Source organism: Lampetra planeri, chromosome 3, assembly GCF_965212315.1.
Source record: "Lampetra planeri chromosome 3, kcLamPlan1.2.h2, whole genome shotgun sequence".
Lineage (NCBI taxonomy): Eukaryota > Metazoa > Chordata > Hyperoartia > Petromyzontiformes > Petromyzontidae > Lampetra > Lampetra planeri.
Genome location: NC_136109.1, coordinates 13,686,731 through 13,714,079, shown reverse-complemented (window position 1 = coordinate 13,714,079; position 27,349 = coordinate 13,686,731). Strand labels below are relative to the sequence as shown.

Here is a 27,349-nt window from a genome sequence, read left to right as displayed (position 1 = left end):
TACATTCACAGTAATTTGGAAAATATTTCTCACCCAAAAAAAATGTATGTCCCCCATTTTGTTTAGCTTTACATTCTGAGCAGACCACAATTTTTAGACCGCCTGCCTGAGCCGTGTGGACCGGGTGGTCCTATCTGTCTGACTTTACTGGCAACAGCACACGAGGCTCGTACAGGAGCGTCCGTATAGAAAGTGTGGACCGTGGCAGTCCTGCAAACCCACCTGTTGCCTATCCCCAATATTATTGGTCAACGCGAATTATTGTGCTCACCTCAGACTCCTCCGGACCATCACCTTTAGCCCTGACTAAGTGCTGGATGGAAGTCGTGGGCGTGGCGCTAGACCCGTGCGTGCAGGGCACTGGTGCTGCAAGCACAAGTAGACAGCAGAGTGCATGGCCACTGCTGTTTGAGTTGCCAAACCTCCCGGATTGGCTGGGAGTGTCTCCTGGAATTGGCATCGATCCCTCCTGGTGACTACTGAAAGCAATCCGGAGGATGTTTATAATAGGATATTTTAAGAAAATAAATTGACATAATGAAAGCACATCGTTCGAAAAGAAAATCTTTCATTGTTAAACTATAAGGTGTCACCTGATTGCGTTTTTATTTCCCTTGGCAGCGTGATGGCATAGTATGAAGGGTGGAGTCTTCAATGTCATCCTTGCAGTAGCTCTTGGCTAGCTATCGAACAAAGACTGTCACCACATCACGTGCTTTCAGATGCGCTTCTGCGACCGTCTGGAACGATATTATGAAGCCCCTGGAGCCATGCACTTTAAAATCTAGATTGAAAACTAATTTCTTTAGAACTGGTCTTGTGTTTAGTTTGTTGACCTTCCTCCGCACATCGGATTAGTACAGTTGGCTACGTACGGTGTGAAAGAAGTTCAACATGCATACATTACATCATGCTGGAAGAAAAAAAACATCTCCTGGAATAGCTTCAGTCAGAGTTGCCAACCCTAGCTGCTGTACTTGAGGGTATGCACCCTGCACTCTGCCCGTGCGTGCAGTGCAGCGCGTGCCCGCAAACACAAGCAGAGTGCAGAGTTATGCGGCTGCTGCGATACTTGAGGGTTATGAACTGCTGCGCTCTGCCTGTACGTGCAGTGCAATGTGGGCTGGGCTGGAAACGGCTATGTGTGCGGCACGGATGCCGACATCGACGGCTACCCAGACGAGGCCCTGCCCTGCACGGACAACGACAAGCACTGCCGCAAGGTGAGAGGGGGAACAGGGCAACCTGTGTGCCTGGTGACGAGCTCGGCACTTAACGTGCCCTGTCTGGCGTTGGCTCGAATGCTTGCCCACAGTTTGTGTACAAGCAGAAATATTGTTCTATAATGACCTTGATGATAAGGGGAAGGGTTACATCGTCAATGACAAGTCAAAACACTGAACTAAAACTAAACTAAACTATTTTTTTATTTTACCAGGTAAGGCCTACTGAGCTATATAGCTCTTTTTTAGAAGTGACCTGGCCACAAACAGTAGCTCAACGAAGTGGCTTATCACGTGCAAATTTATAACAGCATCCAAATACTCAAAACGCATGTTTCTAAATGTGGAGAGAAAAACCAGAGGACCCGGACAAAAATCCACGCGACCACGGGGAGAACATGCAAACTCCAAGTATACAGGCGTCAGGCTCGGGATCGAACTCTCGACCTCCTGCATACCAGTCGAGGGAGTAAACATCTCGTCACAGTGGTAACGCCGCGGTGACGAGACACAATGCACGCAACCATATTCCTCCGACAACAGAGTTTGTACAAGCGTCTGAGTTTACTGCCCTGGAATATTGTCTTGATGCACGGTAAGGAGCCATCCATTTAGTACGTACGCTAAAATCTGCCGGCTGCATTAAAGGATTAAGTTGCGTACCTTGGCCACTTATTTTGCTGAGCTGCGTGATAGCTGCAGTCAGGGGTACGGTGGCACACGAGTGACATCTCTCCCACAGTCCCACTTCTCCCGGTAGTGCTTGCCTGACAGCTGTAGAAACTGAACTGTGGCTCATTTGAAGGCCAATGTAGACAAATTATTATCGAGGCTTCACCCCCCCCCCCCCCCCGTTTCCTATGCGTACGTACATTGTCAGTAAACCCCCCATACGCAAGCGTACGCATTTGGGTTAACCCCCCCCCTCCCACCTCCATGCGTACGTACTAAATGGATGGACCCTCACTGTAATATAAATGGCAGTTTCATCAGTTCCTCTGGGTAAACTGACATCCAAATAAAAAGCTGAGGAGGCCCTCATCCTGTAAGGGATTTTACAAAAAGACTGTGCACACTTATTTTCATCATTATGTTAGTTAATGCCCTCTACCAGACCTTGTTGGATAAAAATATCTATTATTTTGATCATTAATTCAATTTCAGCTCGCACCTCAGTTAATGTTTCGTAATTTGTAACATTACACTTGAAAAAACATTCTCCTGTCCTCCACCGAGTAGTGCCCAGTCTGTAATTTGAGTAGTGCACAGTCTGTTGTTGGACTGCATTCAATTTGTGGCGAGCCCAAGAATAGCCCGAGCGAGTCTTATGATTGATACTTTTTGGCAACCTCATCCCATGTTACATGATGGTTCTCATCCAGCAACATCCGCACTTCATCCACAATATCATCAGTCACTCCACGGGGTTGGTCATCCAATGTTCGGCCCACGTTGGCCCCTTGCCGCAGAAAAAACGGGGTTTCCACCTGCTCACTGCAGTACTGACAGCGGCAATTTCTCCACACGTTTCACACAATGTGACGTTTTAGCTAACTTTTTTTTTCCTTTGCTTCTTCACTTTTAACGTTTTTTCTTTGTTCATTAAATGTCATGCGGACAATTGCCTCTGACATAGGGCACTTCAAAGAAGCGCGGAACTGATACACCCAAGCACCTCAAACATTGCGTTCTAAAATTCTGACCATTGGGCTGAAATGAAAACAAGTGCACGTTTTGGCTGCCCTTTCATATATATATCCAGAGTGCCCTTTGATCATAAACATGAGCAACTTCTAAATGCACTAATGGAGCAAAATCCTCTCGTAACAAAACAGCCGCGATACACGTGCAACGGTCAAGAGGGTGCCTTCTTCCAATGTGAAATGCATTCTTGCACATCTTAACATGTGGCCCCTTGGCAACACGCATCTTTTTTTTTCCCCCCCTCCAAAATGCATAACACATTGGACACCAAACACACTTTGATGCCTGCTCTGGGGCTTTTCACCCCTGTTTGCCCGCTGCAGGGGAGAGCCTGCACATGCGTGTGTCATTGGCTCAATTGGGGCACCCTTCGCTCTACGTGCTCGGGAAGTCGGCAATCAACGTGGTTATTAGCGAAAAGATTGCGGTCTACGTTTGACATCGTTACGGAGAAACCGCGCACTGACTGCGACTCGGTGCTTGTGATTTGCCACTTGCACGAGGGCAGACGAGGCGTGAAGTCAGCGCGACGCTCGAACCGGCTCAACGCTCAGGGGTGGTGGTGACGTCTGCACACAGATATGTGCGCAGACGTCACCACCGAGCAGTTGCCCGCCCGCGTGCCAACCAGCCTGCAAAACTTTATTAGGTTATAGTGTTTAGAATAATGTTTAAAGAATAAAAACTTTATCAGGTTATAGTGTTCAGAATAATGTTTAAAGAATTAAAAGATCATCTTATCAAGGCCTTATATTGCACTCGTGAAATGAATTATCGCTGATGTGAAGCCACGTGCCATCTGCTCCTTGTAACAATAGCCTCCGCATACCCAGTAACAATGGAAATGATGGCTAACATCAGTGGCGAGTGGTATCTGAAGCGGTCTTAGATCCCCCTTCACCAGCGACACTGACCAGCGTGGTGAAGTGTGGTCTAACGAGCTGTGACGGCATCGCGGACTTCATCCAGCGGTGGACTGGCGAAGGGTTGTCAACAAACAATTATAAAACTAATTATTTGGTGGGACTGCATCGGCAGTGGCGCACAAGCACACATGACAACAAACAGTTTTAAGGCGCATTCATCAACAACAATGCCTTAAAATAAATATATATTTCATAGGCAACATTTTAGCCAATGCTCCTTCTCTCGGGCATTAGTCCATCTTGCTATGAAGAAGGTGCGATTGCCCGAGACTTTCGCCTATTACAGATTATTCCACTGAATGCAATTTATAATAAGTGCACTGTGATTGACAAATATGTTGGGTTTTTATTTATTATACATATGCACCCATTTCACTTGCACAAGGTATGTTGACTGCAGTGCAGCTTGAGTGTTATTTGCTGCCACAGTATGACAATGTCTGCTACCCAATCACTGCACCAGTAATACCAGCTATTGTATATGGGCCTGAATGTTATATCTACGGAGGTCACCACTGCCCACAAGCACCTTCTAAGTGCCCGTATACCTACATAAAATGAATTTTTCAAAGACACACTTTACACACAAACCTTGTCCCTTTCCTGACTTCTCATTCACCTCAACATAAGCTACACCATCTTTCGCATCATCTTCTATTTTGTCTGGCTTATTTTCCGCTTGCGTCTTTGACATATTCCTGCAATGCATCTGAACACAGTTCGTCTGGCTACAATACTAGAAGTTGGCTCCCATGCTGCACACAACAGGTTCTGATTGATAAGGTCTGCATTTTACCCTGGAAGCATATTTTTTTTTATTAGGTTTGGAAACCATGTTGCAGGATAAGATTCCTGTTTTGCTGCTCGTGATCAGCTCATCAAATTCAGCACATGGCATGTCGAATGTTGGTGCGTCAGCCTACGGCTTTAGGTCCAAAGTCTTACGGCTCATGCACAGTTCTGCATTTTCCCCCACAGGACAACTGCAGGTTCACACCCAACTCGGGGCAGGAGGATGCAGATGGGGATGGACTTGGAGACCAGTGCGATGAGGATGCGGACGGCGATGGCATCAAGAATGTGCAGGTGCGGTCACACTTAATAATAAAACAAATGTTCACATTTATTTGGTAGTTAGTGCCATTCTTACAGTGCAAAGGCACCGTGGAAATGCTCTGTAAGCGCTACTGAATATTTTTGTCTTGAGTGTATTGCTGCAGAGCTAGTTGAGCGTTCGAGAAAAATCATGAACAGTGACCAGCAATGAGTTCCACGTAGATAGGCCAGACTCTACAAATGAGAGCGAGTGAGCGGGTGGGTAGGTGGGTCACTGGGTGAGTGAGCGTGTGAGTGGGTGATGGAACATTTAAGTGAGTAGGTGAGTGAGTAGGTGAGTGTAGATAGGTGAGTAGTTGGGCTGGACAACATGAACGAGAGAGCGACTTAGTGGGTGGGTAGGTGGGTTGCTGGATAAGTGAGTGGGTGAGTGGGTGATGGAGCGTTTAAGTGAGTAGGTGAGTGAGTAGCTGAGTGTGTAGATAGGTGAGCTGCCAAGGGGAGTCGATGCGACAGGCCAAGTTGGAAACTAGTATGAAGTTACGGATTGATGTAAACACTTGGAGATGACAATGCAGATGATGATGACGATGATGACAATGAGTTGACAGTCATTTCTGTTTTCCTTCAATAAACCCTTGACAGGACAACTGCCGGCTCATAGTGAACAAGGACCAGCAGAATTCCGACACGGACTCTTTCGGCGATGCGTGCGACAACTGCCCCAATGTGAACAACAACGACCAGCGCGACACGGACAGCAACGGGGAGGGCGATGCCTGCGACAATGACATCGATGGAGACGGTCAGCCCATACAGAACACCTGCAACCACAGCTCTGCTGTTCCACGAGCTACAGTAACACGTAGCTTTTCCGTATTGATGCCCATACGCAAGGTAGCCTGGCGCACCATTACACCCCGCAGTGTGTTGATTTGTACGAATGTGTCAGCGAGGCAACGTGCATATGGGAACGCTGTTGAGGTGGTGGGTACAAACCAGGAGTATTCATCCACCCAAGGTCAAATTCACTTCATGTTCAATGAGTTTGATGGTCTCTGCTTGAACAAGTATATCCCTTGGATAATATGAGGATGTTTTGAAGGCAGCTGGGTGGCAAGCAGTCAGAGCACTGTGGAGAGCCTGGGTTTGACTCCAGGAATTCACCTGTGCCTCACACCGGGTTCCAGTGTGAAGCAAGTTGATGGTTTTTAGTGCAGTCACCAATGACCGCACCAAAAATCCACCATGTTAAATCCGGCTTTCTCTCCATGGAGAGAACACATGCATCTTCTCTGTTTGGGGGGGGGGGGGGGGGGGATTTATTTTACTTGCTCTGCCCTTTCTGCAGGAATCCCAAACATACTGGACAACTGCCCCAAAGTGCCCAACCCTCTCCAAACGGACCGTGATGGCGACAGCGTGGGGGACGCCTGTGACAGCTGCCCTGAAGTCAGCAACCCCACTCAGGTGTGGACAGCAGGACGGGCTCCACGCATCGGTTTTGTGTGACGGTGCAATGGATACATTTTGGCGTCAATACACAGATCTGTACTGCTGTGTGCAGGGTGTCTCAACAGATGCCCTACACACACGCACGAAGCAAGCTCGGCATCGGGCCATTTTAAAGAGGTAGCTGTTCAATTAGAGCTGTTCGGCAGAACTGAAATGTCTACACTTCGATGGTCTTCAGAGTTGGGGATGGAGGAAGGGGAACTAAGAGGCAGGGCCAAGGGAAAGGTGGAGAGCTGTTGTCGTGGAGGCTTTCAAAAAGAGAGGGTGGGACTGGAGAGTGATGGAGACAGAAGATGGGGAGATATGAAGGCACGGTGGAGAGATGTTAACCTCCTCGCCTGGTATGCAGTAGGTCATGGGTTCGATTCTGACCCTGACGCCTGCCTATTGGGAGTTTGCATGTTCCTCCTGTGGTCATGTGGATTTTTTTCTCCGGGTCCTCCGGTTTTTCCTTCCACATTTAGAAACATGTGAATTTCCACGTGATAAGCCGCTTCATTGGGCTTTCGTTTGTGGCCAAGTTGCTTCTGAAAAACAGCTATATAGCTCAGTGGGCCTTACCTGGTAAAATAAAATTAGTTTCGTTTAACTTTATATTGTCTATAACCAATCCAGGCAATGCCTGGACAGAGAGACTGATGGTGGTGATGATACTGTCCTCCCTAACGCTTTTCTCTCTCCTGTAATCACAACACTCTCCCCCTCTCCATGCCACAGACTGACAGCGACAGTGACCTGGTTGGGGATATCTGTGACACCAACCAAGACAGGTAACCCTTTACCACACAAACACACTGCTTGCCAAGGAGTGCTACTCGAGGGATGCAATGACACTGGCGCTGTGTGCGTCTGTTTGGAGTTTACATGTTCTCCCTATGGTTGTGTGGATTTTTTTCCGTGTTCTCCGGGTTTTCCCTGCACAGTTAGAAACGTGTGAATTTACACACGTGATGAGCCACTTCGTTGAGCGACCATTTGTGGCCAGGTGGCTTCTGAAAAAGAGCTATTTAGCTCAGTAGGGTCTTACCTGATAAAATAAAAATAGTTCATAGTTTAGTGTGGTCGCAAGAGTGTCTAAACACCCCTCTCATGGCTTCTGTAGAAAGAAAAAAAATGAATAATGAGAGTGGAATTTCCACTACTGATTTCTTAGGATATATATAAATATATCTTAAGTTAAATGTCCGGGGGTGGAGGGTGGGTGGGGGTAGGCGTGACGTCAGCGCGTTGCAGGAACCTGCCTCAGAGTTGTGGTGTGTGTGCTGATGTCACCACCGCACACCAGCCAGGCAGCCAGCCAGCAAAACATTTTTCGAACATAGCATGATACTGGGGTTAATTGATGTCCTGAAAAAGAACAAAAAGTGTAAAATTTCATTAAAATATAAATCGAATATTGAGAGCAGCAGCAGTGTTAGAGGGTAATGTGCTTTGTAAGGTCGTGACGCAGAAGAGCGTGATATGCGTGTCACATTGCTGTGGCGAGTTTGGAACCAAACATGAAGGCCCCCCAGCTGCACTGAAAAAAGTAGGTGGGCCGAGGAAGAGCACAGCACTGCAAGGAACGATGGGCGATGGACAGGACTGATGGTGGAATGGCAGCCAAAGGAGAAAACGTGCCCGAGAAGGCAACCACCGGGTGTTAGAATGACGAAATCTATTATTGTATACGTATGTATATTGAACTTCTTTCTCACCGTACATAGCCGACCGTGCTAATCTGAGTTGCGGGGAAAGGACAACAAACTAAACACAAAAAAACTGTTTGAAAGAAATTGGTTTTCAATCCAGATTCAAAAGTGCATAGGTCCAATGGCTTCCCAATATCGATAGGAAGAGCGTTCCAGACAGCCACAGCAGGACATCTAAAAGTGCTCGGTACAGTGTCTTTGTTCGATGGTTCACAAAAAAACGCTGCTAGGATGACCGGAATCAGATGAAATGTAGCATCACAGGCCCACGGGGATGACAACAGCATGAGGAGGCATGTACTCGGCAGTAGATGGACAATGATGATGATGACGGTGAAGCCCGGTAAGTTGGAGTCAGGCTCTAACGTGCGTGCTAGTGCTGTGGGGCATGGCCTGCCAGGAGGGGGACAAAGGTCCCCCGTGTAGCCTTCACAGACTGTTGGGGCAAGTGCTGTTCGTGAGCACCTATGCAGGTCGGAATGGCATACGAGGATGTGGATGGTCAGCACCACGCCCAGACGCCTAGTACTCATTTGAGGCTGAGTCGACCTAGGGGAGGTGCAGGACCGGTTCAGATAATCGTTACCGGTGTTGACCGTGGGCGGGAATCGAACCCTGGTCACCGGGTTCGTAGATGCAGCACACTAACCGCGGCACTGCCGCTGCCCACGAGTGTCCGAGTGGTGCTCCCTTCTCCACCCTCGTATTCAAACTGCCATGCGCCACGTATCGTCCACAAGCCACGTGTACAGAAACAGGTGTGCTGGTACAGGTGTACAGGTGGGGATGTGCAGTCGCTCGAAGCTGTCATATTCGTCTTTTAGATGCAGCTGCTAATATATACACAGCAGCGGACATGCGCTGACGCAGCGCGCTCACCGCCACTTTGCTGCCGCTGCCCACAGTGACGGGGACGGGCACCAGGACACGCGAGACAACTGCCCCAGCGTGCCCAACAGCTCCCAGCTGGATACGGACAACGACGGACTGGGCGACGAGTGCGACCACGACGATGACAACGACGGCGTCCCCGATTACCTGCCGCCCGGCCCAGACAACTGCCGCCTCGTCGTCAACCCCAATCAGGAGGATAATAACGGCACGCGCTGCGACCGTGCACGCACGAGCTTTGCCCGGGCTTTGAAACAACACGTCGACTTTGATGTAATGGGATGAAAGCCAAGGCTCCGGGCAGCCAAAGCCGGGCGCAGACCAATTATTTTACAGGCCCTCCTCCTCCTATCTCCAGCTCCACAGGGATTGCCAATTTCCTCGTTTTGAGCTGCAGATATGTGGTAATGGCGTTACTGACATTATCTGTGATGTCAGCACAAATTACGGTTACATCATTATGGCGTCATGATGTATGCGTTTAAGTGATGTTTAACAAAAAAGTGCACTGTCAGTCTGTCAGTAAAAATCACAAGGTTGGTAACCTAAGAAGATTTGAATGCATGGAATTTGTGTAGATTGACGAGTCTGCTAACCCCAAAGATTTCCAGTGTCCAAATAAAATAGTGATGTTTTACGAAATGCATTCACAGCAGCTTACAAAGGGCAGCTAAAACATTGTGAAAATCATTTAACATGAGAGTTAAAGTATAATGTTGGGCTTATTTTTAACTCTTTTGTGGTCTCATCGTGTATTCCAATATATGCAAAGATATGTTAGGTTATTATTTTGAAAATTATCAGTTCGTACTTATGTCTCATTAATATGCTATTTAATATGTTTGCGACAACCCTTCTTAACGCTTTCCAACTAAGGTTTAAAGCGTCAATGCATTAATCATCTCCGTCTGTCAGAGGCGGGCGGCCACGACAACATTTGTACAGATGATGTTATTTTAAATAAGCATTATTGCAATGAAGGATGACCAGCCAAATTTTACAAAATACGTCATCGTTAATCACACGGGCCCCTTCAATCGTTGTGTGATGCTACACCGTCACTCAGTGAAAATGGAAAGTTGAACCAAAGTTGAATCTGTCAGTTGCTAGTTGAATCTATCGGTCATAATTGGCCAGTACGAGATACGTCATCGGCCACTACTACTTATTGAGGTCACCGATACTTTAATGTAGAGCTCCATGTTGTGGAGCTTGTGTGGTCATATTACCCCATCACTGCACAGCGTGGTCTCGCGAAGGGGGGGCCCTGAACTATTCAGATATCACACCGATGTTAGACATTGTCAGAAGTTGAACTGAGGTCACCAAGTTCATTACAGAGTGCACAATCCACTATGCTCCTGCTTTCCCCTACATCTCCTTAACAAAAAGGATACAAAGTTTACTTTCAAATATAAAAAGCCATCAGACCAGCTGTGATTGCTTATTCTGCAAAATACGCACTAAGTGAACAAAGCTTATTTGAGCCCAATTAAAATCCTGAGGCAAGATGTCATTTTTCCAACTACTGCTGTTGGTGCAAGGAGATGAGATTGTTCGGATTTACCAGCATTTGTGACCCTCTGTAAGAATTGTAGCAGTGGCTCTCCTGTCCAACTATGCCCCCTCTCTACAGCTCAGCATTTGTGCATTTCTGTAAAATGTTGAGCAATATATATTTCAGCAATTAACATGCTGCTAAAACTAATTTCCCACAATATTAAACAAGTTGCTACAAGCCAACCATGTTGGAACACTTACGTAGTTGATCAATATAAAAAAAAATTGGCAATCCTCTATTGCTATTTCACCACTAATTGGCCAAGTCTAGATGGTGCTGCGTTTTGATCACTTAACAAAATCGTAAGGTTGTGAGTTCAAACCCTGGTCAGAGGACTATTCAGCCTATCATCCCTCAGGGTCAATTACAATGATACCACTTAGGAATGTGGGATTTATGCCACTGCCTCAGGGCCACAAAGTGACTGTCTCACACTCATTGGAGCAGGTAATGACTATAAAACTTGAATCTATCTTTCTTTTCCTGGAACTTATTTTTATTTCACCAGATAAGGTCCACTGAGCTATATAGCTCTTTTTCAGAAGCGACCTGGCCACAAATGATAGCTCGACGAAGTGGGTCATCCTGTGGAATGTATAGCAGTCAAATACTCTCAATGTATGTTTCTAAATGTGGGGGGGGGGGGGGGATTCGGAGGACCTGGAGAAAAATCCAAGTGACCGTGGATAGAACATGTAAACTCCAAATATAAAGATGTCAGGGCCAGGATCGAACCCTTGATGTCCGGTATACCAGGCGAGGGAGTTTACATCTCACCACCACGGTCAGTTCGATCGCCCAGAGGGCATGTTCCTCAAATCCTCCCGCCACTTTCGACCCAGCAGTACAAATGGCTACATTGGCAGGGCACGTGCAGTGAGGCATAGAGTGTGGGTACTGCCACCTCCAGCAAGATTTCTGGCGAGCGTGGGACAGTAAGCCAAACACCCTCGAGAGCTGCCTTCCAGAGCTCCTTCTGGGGGAGGCCCTTCCACCAGCAGTGACACGAGCAATCAATCGCAAAGCCGCACATTGACCGCTTACTTGAGAGCGTGCGCGTGTGCCTCCCGGGTGCAGGTGATGGCGTGGGCGACGTATGCGAGAGCGACTTTGACAACGACTCGGTGATCGACCGCATCGACGTTTGCCCCGAGAACGCCGAGATCACGCTCACCGACTTCCGTGCCTACCAGACGGTGGTGCTGGACCCCGAGGGGGACGCGCAGATCGACCCCAACTGGGTCGTCCTCAATCAGGTGGCGCTCCCTCCCGTCGCCACCCTCCGACGCAAGCATCAAACGCCACGCATTTTCCACGAGTGTGCAATGACAAAGATCCCCCCGTAATAGCCTTCACAGATTGCTGGGGCAAGTGCCGTTAGCGAGCAGCACCTATGAAGGCCGGCACGGCACACGAGGGGGTGGGTGGCCAGCACCACGCCCTGCCGCCTTTGTCTCCCCAGTGGCGATGTTTACACATCGCACCAGGTACTCATTTACCTCGCCTGGTATACAGGAGGTCGTGGGTTTGATCCCAACCCTGACGCCTGTAAATTTGGAGTTTGCATGTCTCTCTCTCCTCGTGGTCGTGTTGACTTTCCTCCTGTTCCTCTGGTTTTTAATTCCACATTTAGAAACATTCGTTTAGAGTATTTGGCTACTATAAATTTACACGTGATAAGTCACTTCGTTGAGCTGTCATTTGTGGCCAGGTCGCTTCTGAAAAAGAGCTATATAGATCAGTGGGCCTGACCTGGTAAGTAAAATAGTTTAGTTTTAGTTGAAGACAGATGGAGATTACTCTATGTATTATACTGCCATCTCGCGGCGAATCAGGGTATAGCATGATAATTGTTTTTTTACCCTTTTATCTGGCAACAAACCTGACACCTTTTTTACAAGGAGTCACGTTGCATTGACCACAATACCTGCGGTCGGAATGCAAACAAAAAAACACAACTCTGATAATGTATGCGCTGTCCTTGAAATTGATTGGTCCACACCCGAGACAGCTTTTCTTAGAGCCTAGTCTCACATGGTGTTGGACCAGATGACGCCAAAGGGCGCACAACTCAAAGACAATGCACCATCAGAGTATGAGAGCTCGGGGTAAAGCATTTACACCATTGGAACCTCCTTTGCCAGTCGAATTTCAAGACGTTTGTGTGATCCACAAAACCTGGCCTCCATAGTGCTGCATTAGAAACGTGCACCACCACCACCTGGCGAATTAGCCAAGAGTGGATTATTAGATGCCGAATGTATAATACACATATCTTATTGTGTGCAGCTACAATTATATAATCCAGGTGCATAAAACTATTTAAAAAAAGGACACACGTACCTTGAATAGTATCCGTGTCAAGGCTAATTTATACTTCCAAAGGTTACAGCAGTTGTCCTGTTTCAATACATATATGTAGGGCATGTATACAATAGGCATACATATGTGCCATGTGCACAGGTAAAATCACAAGCCTCCTATTTCTCCATCAAGTATTTGCGTTCTGGTACAGGTGCGCATGCACACACATACATCCGTCGGTCAGCCATCCCTCTAGATTAGACGCTGTCAAGACAATATCATCCAGTTGTAAATGTGTGTGGACTCGCAGGGTTTAAAATATATATGAAGCATGCTTTGCTGTATGTGACTGCAGGGCATGGAAATTGTCCAGACTGTGAACAGCGACCCGGGCCTGGCAGTAGGTGAGTGTAACCCACCGTGTGCGGTCATCTTGGTTGAAGTTTTAATGGCTCCTCACACTCTCATCCATTATAATTATATTAATGCCCTATTTTATCAGACATAATCAGTGTCTTCATTTATACCAGAGGAATCTGATGAGTTATGAAGCTCTATTTTTTACAGGTACCCAGTAGGGGCGGTTCAGACAATGGAGTCCATGATAAATTAATTTTAAACTAAAATTGCTTTCTTGGGACAATATACAAAAACAATCTTCAAAGTCTTCTCATGCTGTAGTGAGAATTGGATTGCATTGATTTTCATTGGAAATTTTCAGTTCCTTGTAAAAATTTAATATTCGTACCGTGCCGATCACTCTCACTGATGGCTAAAATCTTTGATGGTGTATCGCTGAGCAAATGGTTGCTTTACTCACTGCCTAGAGACCCTGGTGTAGATTAAACTTGCTGGATCATTGTGTTCAAATAAAACATTGTTGTCATACTCTTCCTACTGTGGGAATAACTTGATGAAGATTTTCAGTTAGCATTTCACACAATAGTGTTTAACCGTGTTATCAACATTCACATATTGTCCAATTTACTTCATTTTGGAGGAAAATTGTTACAGACAGGATGGCAGGCCAGGACGTCAAACAACAAAAGATGGCTCTATAAGAACACAGATTTACTTTTGAACACCATAGAGAAGCTGCCGTAGGCCAGCGTCTAGGGGCTCCCACCTCTTCCAAGACATATGGCCAGCGTGAAAGAATAGGCCAATGCAGCCTCTAGAACTCAATTCGATTGGAGGCCCTTCCACCAGCGAGTGGCGTGCACCTTTATGAGTAATTGCAGGGCTGCACCTTCACCTTCCATCGTATGTATGTTTCTAAATGCAGCTCTGATTTGTATTCATGCAAGGACTGGTGCTTATTGTCGTGCATTCCTCATCTGACACAATAATGCACAATCATGAAGAATTAAAGTTACGGCAACTTTTATAACAGAAAGTTTCATTTTACAACTCATTGTTTAAAAATAAACAATGTTATAAAAAAATGCATCGCTTAAGGAACCAGTAATGGCATGATGCAATCGAAGCACAAGTTCTAGTAAAATGTCGATGCTAATGAGCACATCAGGGAAAAATATATAACGAAATTATAAACTTTCTGTTGAGATAATACATCATGTGCACACATCCGCACAGGCTACACGGCTTTCAACGGCGTGGACTTTGAGGGAACCTTTCACGTCAACACTGTGACGGACGATGACTACGCTGGCTTCATCTTTGGCTACCAGGACAGCGCCAGCTTCTACGTCATCATGTGGAAGCAGACTGAGCAGACCTACTGGCAAGCGACGCCCTTCCGCGCCGTGGCCGAGCCGGGCCTGCAACTGAAGGTGACCACGCCTAGAGGATGGAACATTTCGCCGTAACGACGAGATCTTGATCATGACTAAAACGTGTGGACGCTATCGCTAGTGTCCACGTATATATGTATGTACGTTGAACTTCTTTGGCACCGTACATAGTCAACCGTGCTAATCGGAGGTGCGGGGAAGGACAACAAACTAAAGACAAAAGATGTTTAGAAAAATTAGTTTTCAATCTAGATTTCAAAGTGCATAGCTCCAGTGGCTTGCTAACTCACGTCTCAAATTGCTGGTTCAAGTACAGGCAAGTTTTATAGATTGTCTTATCGTCATGCGTCGTTCACGTGTCCCTTCTTCTGACTTGTTTCTTTTCCTACTTCATGGTGTCTTTAACGGTCGATCAAGCTACAGGGCACCTGTACAAATATGAATCTACTCAATGTTAGGAAGTAGATGCCAACAGTGGTGAGTTTGTGATTCGCAATATTAAAGTGTATTTTAAAGAATACTACCCGAGCAAACAATGTACTTCACTTGTTTATCACTATCAACACTCATTTGCATTTAATTGCAACACGATTTGTAAATGAAAGTTTTTATTAAACGTCTTTTCGTAGAGAAATCTATATTAGTTTTATTAAGAGTATGAGTGAAGAGTGACCTAATTATCTAAATTGTACCCAACAGTTTGTATTCACCCTTGCAGCAATTACAATTGGTTATACAGTTGACACTCACAGTTTGCCTCACACCTCATCTGTGTGGTTGCTAAAAAGGCCGTCAAGTCCAAGACGGGGCCTGGTGAACGGCTCCGCAATGCCCTCTGGAACACGGGTGACACGGGCGACCAGGTCACACTGCTGTGGAAGGACCCGCGCAACGTGGGATGGAAGGACAAGACATCGTACCGCTGGCACCTGGCTCACCGCCCGCAGGTTGGCTACATCAGGTAAGAGATACAGCGACTGCTGCTCAGCACAACCCACCCAGGGCTGGGGCAGTTCCCATGGGGAGTCACGGTTCAGTTTCACAAACATTTCAGAATTTCTGGGGGTTTGCCAATTTTTTTATCATCTGCAAGATGACCTAGTAGGGAAACTTAAGAACAGGGAGCAACATTGCTCACCCCCCTTACTGGCAGACAAATCTAATGTTCAGGCCGCTGCTGCATACACCTGATGTATGCTGAACTTATTTCGCACCGTACGTAGCCAACCATGCTAATCGGAAGTGTGGGGGAAGGACAACAAACTAAACACAAAAAGCGGTTCTAAAGAAATGAGTTTTCAATCGAGATTGAAAAGTATATAGCTCCAGTGGCTTCCTAATATGGGATGGAAGAGCGTTCCAGACGGCCTGCAGAAGCGCATCTGAATGCGCGCGATGCAGTGACCGTCTTTGTTTGACGGTTAGCCAAAATCCGCTGTGAATTTTACCGGAGTTCGCGTATTGGTTTATGCTCCTTAACAGGATCAGCAAGGTATTGTGGTTTATTTGTGGCAAAGAACTTTGTGTGTGATGAGTGTGCGACCCGATAATGTATTTGTTCGGCAACCGGAAGCCAGAGGTAATCTTTACATCTAGATTACACATTTTGTGTTTACCACGTGTTTTAAGCTAAATAAATAACCTACAAAACACCGGCTTGTAAAAAAACACAACAAAGTGCAATTGGAGTACAGGAATTACTTTGCACATGTAGGCTATTGCCATCATTCTGGTTTCAAACTTGCTTGATAAAAACCGTTTCCCCAGTAGATGGCGGAGGTGTTCCTTGCAAGAGAGTCACAGCATTTGAGATTCATCAGTTATAACCAATTAAATGTCTAACACAGAAATAATTATAATGTATTTACAAAACAGTTAACATCCGTTAAACATCTGTGTTTTGTTCATTTGATTGTTCACAAAAATACGATCAGCTACCTCGGGGGTTTTCATCAGCTCCACAAAACTGTGCACAACCAAATGATGTATGCCGACTGGAAATGACCAAACCCAGACATGTTTCGCAACACATGCATGTGTGTCTGCCTATGTTGTTGCCGTGTTTTATCTTTGTGTATGTCTCTCTCTGTATGTTGTGTGCCTATGTTGTTTTCGTGTCTGTTTCCTTGGTGTGTGTCACGCTCGGTGTGTCTTTGTGTGTCTCTCTCTCTGTGCATGTGTGTCTGCCTGTGTTGTTGCCGTGTCTGTGTTTTATCATTCATTCTTACCTGATGATGGTTGCTTGTGTTGCAACCGAAACGTCGTATTCTATTATTATATTATTTTCTACGTGACTTTACCGAAAGAACCAAAGAGCAACCTACGCTTGCTTGTGCAAGGAAATACGTTCTCCAGCCAGCTTGGGGTGGCATCCCCTCGTGGCCCCGAGTCGATGGTGGAAATTCATCAAACACCCACAGCCTCTACCTGATTATCCATAGGGTGACCACTGTTGCCTGCCTATGAAGAGTTTTGATGATAGGCTGAGCCAGCCCCTACTGAAGATTGAACTTGCCAGTTTGAGCACTTTGTGCTGTAACTGTCAAAACCAAAATGTCACATTTACACGCAAAGACAAAGATATAGCCTTAACAGGCTTTTGGGGCAATTGTTGCTTGCGAGTAGCAGTTATGGAAGGCCTGCACGGCACACGAGGGGGGGGGGGGGTGGGTGGCCAGCACCACGCCCGGCCGCCTTTGTCTCCCGAGTGACGATATTTACTACACATCGCACCGGGTACTCTCATTTGAGGTTCAGACGACACGTGTGCACACACCGATGGTAATACACATTCCTGCGGAGGGAGCTGGTAGGAACGTTGGGTTGCTCACTCAATGGCCAGGGTCAACGGTGGCGTGGTGTATTCCACAAATATGCCCGACTGTGAGGGCGGGCACAAGCCGGCGTGAGTAGGTTAAACGTTGAGTTTTATAAGGGCACCACGGGGTGACCAGCCCCTCCCCACCCAGCCCCACCCCTCCCACCCCTCACCCAGCCCCTCACCACCCTTCCCACCCCACCCAGCCCCTCCACACCCTCCCCACCCAGCCCCTCCCCACCCTCCCATCCCCACCCAGCCCCTCCCCACCCAGCCCCTCCCTCCCCACCCAGCCCTTCTCCATCCTCCCCTCCCCACCCAGCCCCTCCCTGCACGACGGACACAATAATCTCCTGTGGGCTGGTGTAACCAGGAGGTTCATACCAGTGTAACATTGTGCAGGATGCACAGCTATCATTCGTCCCGGTGCTAGGTGAAGATGGTTCCACTCGGTTGAGTCTTGCGTGTCGTCTCGTATTTCCTCATTCGTGGTCGGTGTGAGTTTGGTGAAGAGGGCGCCCAGGACCGGTTCAGATATCGCGCGCCGCTCATGTCAGCTGTGGCTGCTGCTAAATAATTAAACATTTCAAACATTTAAAAAAAATATCCCATGACAATTTTTTAGAAATGTAAACGCATCCCAAATGTTGATGCGTGCTGTGCAATGAAACTGCTATCTGCTGGATGTGCGTGGAGGGTGTTGCAGATTGTGGCTCAAAAATGACGTACAATATTCATTATATTAGAAGTATAAATATCTTCTAATGTCGCTCTTAATAGCATAAAGTGAGAGAATGTCATATTGCCTGACTGCTCTTCTGACCTGTATTTTGGGACTGACTGCTATCTCAGTGTAGCTGTTCTTTCTATATACATATCCAAATATTTATTTTTATATTCATGCCTTGGTTTGTCAGAGCTTACAAATGAGTGCATCAGTTTCCACTGAATCAAAGGCATAGCCCATAAAAGCCCAGCAGCAATTGATATTCATTTGTTCGAAATAGAGACATCATCGTGTTCGCTGTTAAGAAAAGTTGACCTGGGCAGAGGTCATGTGGTGAGAAGGGATGACGGCCGATGGGAGAGGATGGCATTGGAATGGCAGCCCAAGAAGAGAGCACACCAGAGGTTGGCCCACTGCGGAGATGGAGCGATGAGATCGGCTGGCGTGCAGGAGTGGAATGGATTGTCGCATCACGGGATCATCGTGGATGGTGATGCCCTGGGGAGGTCTTCATCCAGTAGACAATGCCTGATGATGGCATTAGTTGTGGAGGTGGAGTGGTGGCCCAGTGGTTAGCACACTGTGCTAATGTCAATGTTAAGTGATATCTGTACCAGGCTTGACTGTTCCCCCCCCCTTTCCAACCTGTATTGACCTTCGTCGTGAAGTATGGTCAAACTCGCATGACCGGCTCTCTGCAGAGGGGTTATTTTACCAAGGGATGTAAATGTGCTGTTGTTCTTGGGTTTATTTAAAAAGACGAATGGCGAGCTGAAATGTCGACTGTTCTCCTCTCAGTACCAACATATACTATCGAAAAAGTATTATACTTTTATCAACTGAAAACCACAAACAGCCGGTTTTGAAATAACGCAAGTTGGCGGTAAGCGGGAACTTATTTTATCAATCTTATTTTGCAGTTACAAGCCAACATTGGGGGGTCAGACATTTGTGACGATGTGTGACGGGGGGGGTGGGTAGAGAAATGTGGCGTCCATCAAAATGCGCAACTTTGAATAAATATAGACAACACGTTCTACTTCATTAAATATACTTTTTAATAAATGTTTTCTCCTACAACATCAGAGTGCAGCGCCACATTAAATACGCACTACAATGACAATTGTTTAAAGCGATTTGAAGCATGTTTTATTTTGGGGGGGGTGGGCAGAGCTTTGTGACGTCATATTTGAGAGGGGGGGGGTCTGACTTTTTGTGACGACGGGGGGGGGGGGGGTCAAAAATCCTCCAAACTCGCGTGACGTCATTTATGGACGATCCTCTTACAGGGTGAAGCTGTACGAGGGCCCGGTGCTGGTCGCCGACTCTGGGGTCATCATCGACACGACGATGCGAGGTGGACGACTTGGAGTCTTCTGCTTCTCACAGGAGAACATCATTTGGTCCAACCTGCGCTACCGATGCAACGGTGAGTGAGCACGCTGCAGGAGCGTCACGAGCGTGGGGGGCAGGACGTGCCTTGCCCCCCCCTAGTGGGGGGCCCTTGACAACCACCGTCAGATCTGTTTTCAACAGTATAAAATAACTAAAACTGATTTAAAATGCGGTTTAAATGTATTTTTTTATGAAAATGCTTTCATTGACGTTCCACTTTGCATTCAAGTGTACTTAGAGCAGTAACGTAATATTGCAAAGAGGCTCGGCTGAACTGTTATGGCCGCATTTTGCGAAGACGGAGCGCCCCTACCACATTAAATGTTCGAGACCGTGAGCGTAACGACGTCATTCGGCAGGAGGAGCCGCGAAATATAGCCGAGGTGCAACCGTGCGACACAAATCTAATATTTGAGCTCCACCTGATCGATTGGCGCACCCCCTGAGCTGATAACGGAGTTGCTACAGCACTGCCAATCTGGAAGCTCAACTTGTGTGTGTGAAATTTCGATTTAAAGCTTTCGTGACTGCAGGGATTCATCTTCTTGGTTCTTTCGGTAAAGTCACGTAGAAGGGAAATAATAAAATAATAAAAGTAAATCTGAATACTTTTTATTATTTTATTATTTCCCTTCTACGTGACTTTACCGAAAGAACTAAGAAGTTGTGTGTGTGAGACAAAAGGATGATATTTTTAGTCCACTACTTGATGTATAATTCCGTTTTTTTTCCAAAACATGGATTCGTGGTTGTCTTAGAATTCAAGTTCCACCGAGCGGTCAGTGGGCCTGCCACAGAGCCAGTTTTCATGGGGGGGGGGGGTCTTGCTGGTTTGAGTGTTGTGGCTGTCGACTCGTGAAGGTGTCTCAATAAACGGTGTCATCTGCTGAAATGTGGATGGTGAAAACCCCTTGACAAATATTTAAAAATTAGACGACGATCATGTGTGCCATCACAATAGTCTACATCCAAAGATTTGAAAGTTGCTTGGTTATAGAAAATGATGTGTTTGTGTTTAATCTGGTCTCCGTAAGTGTTGCAATAGACAGCCACTAGTGTCAACTAAATTACACATATATTTTGTGAAAGGAATTGCAATGAGTTGTAAAACAAGTCACCAGGGGTGCACAGTGTGTGTCTAATGGGATCTGATTATATTGAGTCCACCACTGTCAAAATCCATTTCGAACCAATCCAATCCTATCTACAATTTGCAGACATTGCATTACTTGAACCACATCTTTTGATCTGAAATTCAATCAACTTATGATTATTGCATGTCTTAAATAACTGTAAAGTACATCGGCTACTTTTATGTTATTTAAGTAAGCTAAACTCAAGTTTGCTGACACATAAACTGTACATACACACACTGTACTATATATGGCACAGTGTGTGTATAGACTGTACGAGGCCTGTGATACAATATTTGCATGGAATCGTGTGTTTCAGAATACATCTTCCATTCACGCATGTTGTATTTAATTTCTTCATGGGAACCCTAAAGTCACTACCGAGTGTAAACACTCCATTATGGTATTAAAGGAATCTTATCCGATCAGGACATGCCCGGATGTTGAACGGAGTACATTTAGAATCTTCACGGTCAATCCATTTATCTGATCAGATTTCTTTTTTTGGCAATTTTTCTTACCAAATTCAATTCCGAACTAAACTAATGATATTCCCCTACAATTCACAAATAACAGTAACTGTTCAAGCAATGGCGGAGCCAGGATTTTCAGGTAAGGGGGGCAACCCTTCCAGCAGTGAAAAATGATAGAGGAGTTGTTAGTAAGTAAGGACTTGTCCCTTGCTTTTTATTCGACGCGTGTGCGGCGATGGCACAGCCATCGATCGTGGGTCGAATTCGAACCGCGTTGTGTGATCGGCATCGCACTCGCTGAAGGTGAATGCCTTCAGAGAAGTCGTCTACTGTATACGCAACTGCGCACAATTTTGAGTCACTTATATCTGCTTTGCCGTTACTTATTGCCATTTATGGACTCAGACTATTGTCCTATCATCTCATAGAGTCCCTGGCACAGAATAATATGCTACACAGTGGCAGTGGGAGTCGCAAAATGCCGATTTATTATAAATAAACCCCAATGATCCGATCGAAATTAGGGATTTCGATCGGATCATTGGGGGGGCACGTGCCACCCCCCCCCCCACTTTGTATGCTATTACAAAAAAAATATTGCTTAAACTGTTTTTTAAATATCACATCAACATTGAATAATTCGTACCAGCATATTTGTATGAATATGTAAAGTTTTATAATGTAATAAAAAAACATAACTGTATTGCTTTCTCTTACAGACACTGTTCCAGAAGACTTTTCAGCGTATCGTGCCATGCAAATTCACTTTCCTTCATAAAGCCAAGAGATAAACTGGAAACGAATCTGTGTAAATGACTAACAATTTCTGAAACTGAAAAAATACTTAATGATCGTACAATTTATTCCTTTGTGTTGACAAATATAGGAGCAGTTGAAGTGCAGGACATGCTAATTTTGTTTTTGAATGTGGGATTTGTGGATTGAATTAAACGTTTTTTTACCTTATTGTATAAATGCTTTTAACATTTAGTTACATTTTTACTGTAATTTAGAATTAATATTGTACAGCTGATATTGTATTTTACATTTTTTTTTACTTTGACTTGTAACATGTGTTCTTGAATGGTTTCTTTCCCATTGTTTGGGAAATGATCTTATGAAAAAAATACATTTATACAGTCGTTTTATGAAACGGAGGAACGCACGCTGGAACCTCCATCGTTCTACCTTCCAGAACGGAGCGGGTTACATCAATGAAATGTACATATTTGATGTTTTTTTAAACGTGCATATGACGTCGACATTTTGAAACAGCTACAGAAAAATTTAACATGTGCTATTGTGTGTGGGGAAGTTAAGTGCTAAAAGGAGGTGGATGGATGGTTAGGGGGTAGGTGGAAACTAGAGGGGAAAATAGAAGTGATGGGAAAGTAGTGACGATAAAGAGAGACATAGAAACAGAGATAAGTAAATGTCAAATAGAAACAACACGCTTGGAGGGCATGTCAAAATTCAATCGAGCTCACGAATTACATATCATTTCTAATTAACATTCCATCCCCACTCAAAGGGGTGCCATGGTGGCGAGATGTTACCTACCTCGCCTGGTATTCAGGAGGTCGTGGGTTCAATCCTCGACCCTGAGGCCTGTATATTTGGAGTCTGCATGTTCTCCCCATGGTCGTGTGTCGCAATTCGATTTTGTTATTCCCCAGTAGTCATACCTAAACGGCCATTTTTATTGTTTACAAGACTTTTAATATACCTCGTTTGTCAGAATAAATTGAGGTGACCAATAGCAAATGAGTGATATGTAGTTTACTTAGATTATTCAATCAGCATGAATGAGTGAATATCACACACTTAGGAATTAGCCATTCTGAAGCTTAGCAACAACACTTCAGGCAACAAGCCGTAGCAATAAATGCTGGCTGCGACATTGACTGTGGGCTCTGTTCGGTTGAAGAAAAGTTGTTCCAAGAAAAACTTGTAAAATCTGACTGAATGAGCAAAGTTGACGAAACATGTGCTTGCAGATTGCAAGCGGATTTGTTCACACAATCTTACTGTGACCTTTGTGACCACATTGCTTCAAGTCAACAAGTGGCTCCGAGTTGAAGTTTGAGAGATTTATAGGAGTAGGCGTTCACATCGCTTTAACATTATAGGTACGTTGCTTCAAGACAAAACGTCGGTGCAAAAATCTAAAAAATGGTCTGAGCCTCCAAAAGGGGACGTTCTATGTGCGTTTAAAGGAGATGCCAGCAGACACCACATGCAGTGGTGTGCTTGTGTGTGCCATTGCAATTCTCACAAGTTGACAGCCATGCAATATTTACACAGATATGTGCTGTTAATGCTGTTGGTGCTATTTTAATTGATAACATTTTTTTTTTAGCTATTTTTAGTGAACACCATCGTGCCATTTGTGAGCACAGATGTTAGATTTGTTTTGTGCATAAATTATATCTGCAGTTTCCATGAGCTTTAGAAACAAACCATTAACAAGCATCAAGATCCAAAAGACATCAGAGCCGGTGAAATTGATGGTACCATTCCAAGACGAAACTTCTGCCAGGCTCCGAAACGAGTCGGATTGTCCTCAAAGGTTTCCTCTGTCAGTATCTCTGAGAATCCGGCCTCACGTCTCCCCCTTTGGTTGCTGACCTCTACCTGTCCACCTCATTGTTTATCTCGGTCACTTCACCTCCTCGATCCAATACAGGTTCCTCGCCCGTCATATGTTCCGCTTCATCATTGAGTCCACAATGCTCTGCCACATTATATTCTGAATGCCAACGTTTTATTGTATCCTTCACCTGCCGTGAAATTGTTTAATCCTGTACTGGAATGACCGAAAGCCTATGTCCCAGTTGGTTATAACCAAAATCTCCGACCCATTCATATCACTGACATGTCAGATATCTACTGTCTGCTCTTATTAGGTACTTTATGTCGTCCATTAAAAAACACGTCTCTGATGGTAAATTCAGTTCATTTCCAAATACTACCCAATCTCCTGAATATTTTGGTCAATTGGCATTTAAGACCATATGCAGTTCTAGATTTGAAGCTTTCGTGACTGCAAGGATTCATACTCTTTGTTTTTTTCGGTAAAGCCACGTAGGTAAAAATAAATAAATAATAAATAAATAATATGCATTATAGAAATAATAATCGAAATTAAATAATAAATCACGACGTTTCGGAGGCAACACAAGCTGTATCTACAGTTATTTTGCTGTGCCTTTCTACACCTGATGAAGGAAGCTTGTGTTGCCTCCGAAACGTCGTGATTTATTATTTTATTTCTATTATTATTTATGTTATTTGTATTATGTGTTATTATTTATTTATTTCCCCCTACGTGATTTTACCGAAAAAACCAGAGTACAATATATGTACTCTGCAGTTTTTAGAGACGTGGACACGTTTTTTCCTCCTGAAGGATTCATCAGTGTCACGACTGCGGAGATAATTATGTGGGTGATTCACGGACATGCAGTACTGCCAGTGAGCTCCACCTTTGGTAATGTAATTTCAGGTGACATTAGCAGGTGGGTAATGGCTGATTTAATTGGAGAGAAGCAGGAACGTGGAGGTGATGAGAATGCGCCAATGGTTTCTGGGTTTTTCCCACCCTGAGGCAGCAGAATGTCCTGGCTAGAAAGCATAATTCGGTGTAGCACTGCTTCTTCACCTGACTTGAGGCCGTGGAATATTCCTGGTCGATGTGACACAAATTCAGGAACATCATTAAAATATAATTGAATGAAACATCAGGGCGATAAACTGAAACTGAATTAGATTTATGACGTTAACCTTTTGTTTCTGCGACTTTTCAGGTGTCCGTAGTCTCTCTGTTGGTCTCCTCGCTTTTGTAAAAATGGGTGGAGACAACTGTCTAGAGCTGGGAATAACATAACATGCTGGCGAGCCCCCCGAAAAGCACAAATCAATACCCGTGCCTCATCTGCAGAGAAATGCCCTCCGCATACATATGGTATAGTAATGAACGACATTTGTCACTTAACAGGATAAAATTGATAATCACAGCAGTGCCTACTAGCTATAATTTAGTTACGTGTAATTTGCAGTTCCATAGGGTTACATTACGGCCTTCAAATAATTCATACTGACGTGTGGCTCCATCTGCAAGCGTGTACGCATATAAAAGTCATTATTTGTTCACGCCTGATGGTTTATAATTGTCAATCCGGTGCTTTTTCACGTTTTTCTAGTTAATCAGTTCTATATTCTACTCAATAAATTAAAACAATTGGATAGAATGTGTTTAAAACAGCACGTGTTTATTACTGCACTGCAGTTCTCAAAAGTGTAAATTCTCACTTGTAAATAGAAAACCTCCCTCATCCCCCCCCCATATCTCCACCCAACACTGACACAATACACAGCAACTCTGTTGCTTATAAATATTTGATAAATGCATCATCACCCTCGTTATAGTGTCCCCCATCTACACGTAATGTGCTGTATGCTGGAGCCTGGAATCGTCGAAACATTTTACCATTTTACAATCTCTAGAAATGTTATAAATGTTCTAGTTTCATTTGACCATTCGTGCTGATTTTCTTAACGCATCCTTTTGATTGGGAGCTTTTCCGTCATGACAACGACGTCTTGGCACCGGCGTTAAAAAGAGTCCAAACCAGCAGCCCCCCTGCCTCCATGCTTGGCTTGCTGCCATTGAATAATTCTCCTGAACAGACTCCTCTCAAACCCGCAACATGGTGGAACTAAGGTAACACTGTCCACAATCTCAATTGGCACAGAGTGTCTTCTTGGTTCTTTCGGTAAAGTCACGTAGAAGGGAAGTAATAAAATAATAAAAACAAAACATAATAAAATAATATAATTCTCACGACGTTTCGGCTACAACGCAAGCAGCCGTCCTCAGGTGAAGAATGAAACACCACCAAGCTAGGAGCGTATATTTAAGCTGGGTTGGAGGGGGGAGGTGGGAAGAAGAGCGCCTTAACAAAATAATTTGCATATCAAGAGGAATTTAGCAAATGGAAAATGCGTAGGAGGTGGACGGGGGGGGGTTCAAGTTAGTATTATGCCCGTGCATTATGCAGGATTAGCAACCACGGCACAGAGTGGATTGCAATTCAGTACATATTGGGCAGTGCAAAAGTCCTACACTTATTTCATTACCCCTAAGTTAGATAAATTACTGTATGAAATCGTTACCCTTTCAATTGACATTTTACCCATTGTAATATGTGTGTATACTGTCAGAACACGTGGCAAGGAGGATTAATGAAAGCAATGAATGCATCAGGTTCAGCTCGATGATGAAGGCCAATATTGTAACTGTATCAAACAAGATGACTATTGATTATGCTTAATATGAATTGTAAAATGTATGTTTTTTTACAGGTGCTTGCATTATATGATATTTCAGGGTTAGTGTTGAATTGAATAATTCAATGCATTCGGTTGAATCACACCATGCAATGCAAATTACATGTGTACGTGCTTCGTTTGTAATTTGAAAGATCATGCACATTTTGATGAGAATCTCACTTCTGACATGTCTTTAAGAAAGCACAGTATGTATAAATGATATTGGGTTTTTTTTAAAATAAAGCATTCTAAAACATTAAACTCTGCATTTAACTCACTCAAATACAAGTACAGCAAACTGTTGAGATTTGTATTGCACCACCTAAGAATTAAAGAGTTGATTAAACAGGCAAATAGTTTGATGAATGTATTGCAGGCATTTGCAATTCAGTACGTTCTTATTAAAGCAGGTCGAGATTAAACACTTCATCAAACAAGACTACCATAGCTAACATATCTCTATTTGAAGCCTCACCAATATTTTGCATGTCAATGTACCATACAAGCTTTTGTAGTGAAACAATCTGGAATATATTTTTAACGTTATAAACACCAAGGGCCCTGAATTCAGAGTTCCTTTTACGGCTATTTTTATACTACTGTTTGGGCTACTTCTGCTTGTACTACAATGCATGACGGGTGATTCCTCTGCTGTGGAATGCATTGCTGTGCTAGGGTTCTGTACAGGATAACGGTCAAACGTGGGCAGAGCCACAACATTGAAGTGCGTTTCTTGCAGCAATTCAAGGGTAGAAATTTCACTCACCAATTGGAGATATTCGGCTCTATTTGGGCCTGGTCAGTCAAGAGTTAGTGTGGAGATGCCAATAACGGAGCCCGACCCACC

General features: G+C 44.8%; 1 protein-coding gene across 1 annotated transcript in view; it reads left to right on the top strand.

The window, feature by feature from the left end:
- LOC144738339 (thrombospondin-3-like) overlaps positions 1-26,763 on the top strand; it is a 75,880-nt gene extending 49,117 nt beyond the window's left edge. Inside the window, exons 12-23 of the mRNA XM_078621387.1 lie at positions 1,113-1,223; positions 4,832-4,939; positions 5,555-5,714; positions 6,261-6,379; positions 7,142-7,194; positions 9,021-9,214; positions 11,645-11,823; positions 13,227-13,275; positions 14,468-14,664; positions 15,414-15,586; positions 19,460-19,599; positions 21,891-26,763. Of these exons, the coding sequence (XP_078477513.1) occupies positions 1,113-1,223; positions 4,832-4,939; positions 5,555-5,714; positions 6,261-6,379; positions 7,142-7,194; positions 9,021-9,214; positions 11,645-11,823; positions 13,227-13,275; positions 14,468-14,664; positions 15,414-15,586; positions 19,460-19,599; positions 21,891-21,949 (1,542 nt within the window). The 3' untranslated portion in view covers positions 21,950-26,763. The remainder of the gene's footprint in view (positions 1-1,112; positions 1,224-4,831; positions 4,940-5,554; positions 5,715-6,260; positions 6,380-7,141; positions 7,195-9,020; positions 9,215-11,644; positions 11,824-13,226; positions 13,276-14,467; positions 14,665-15,413; positions 15,587-19,459; positions 19,600-21,890) is intronic.
- The last annotated feature ends 586 nt before the right edge of the window (positions 26,764-27,349 follow it).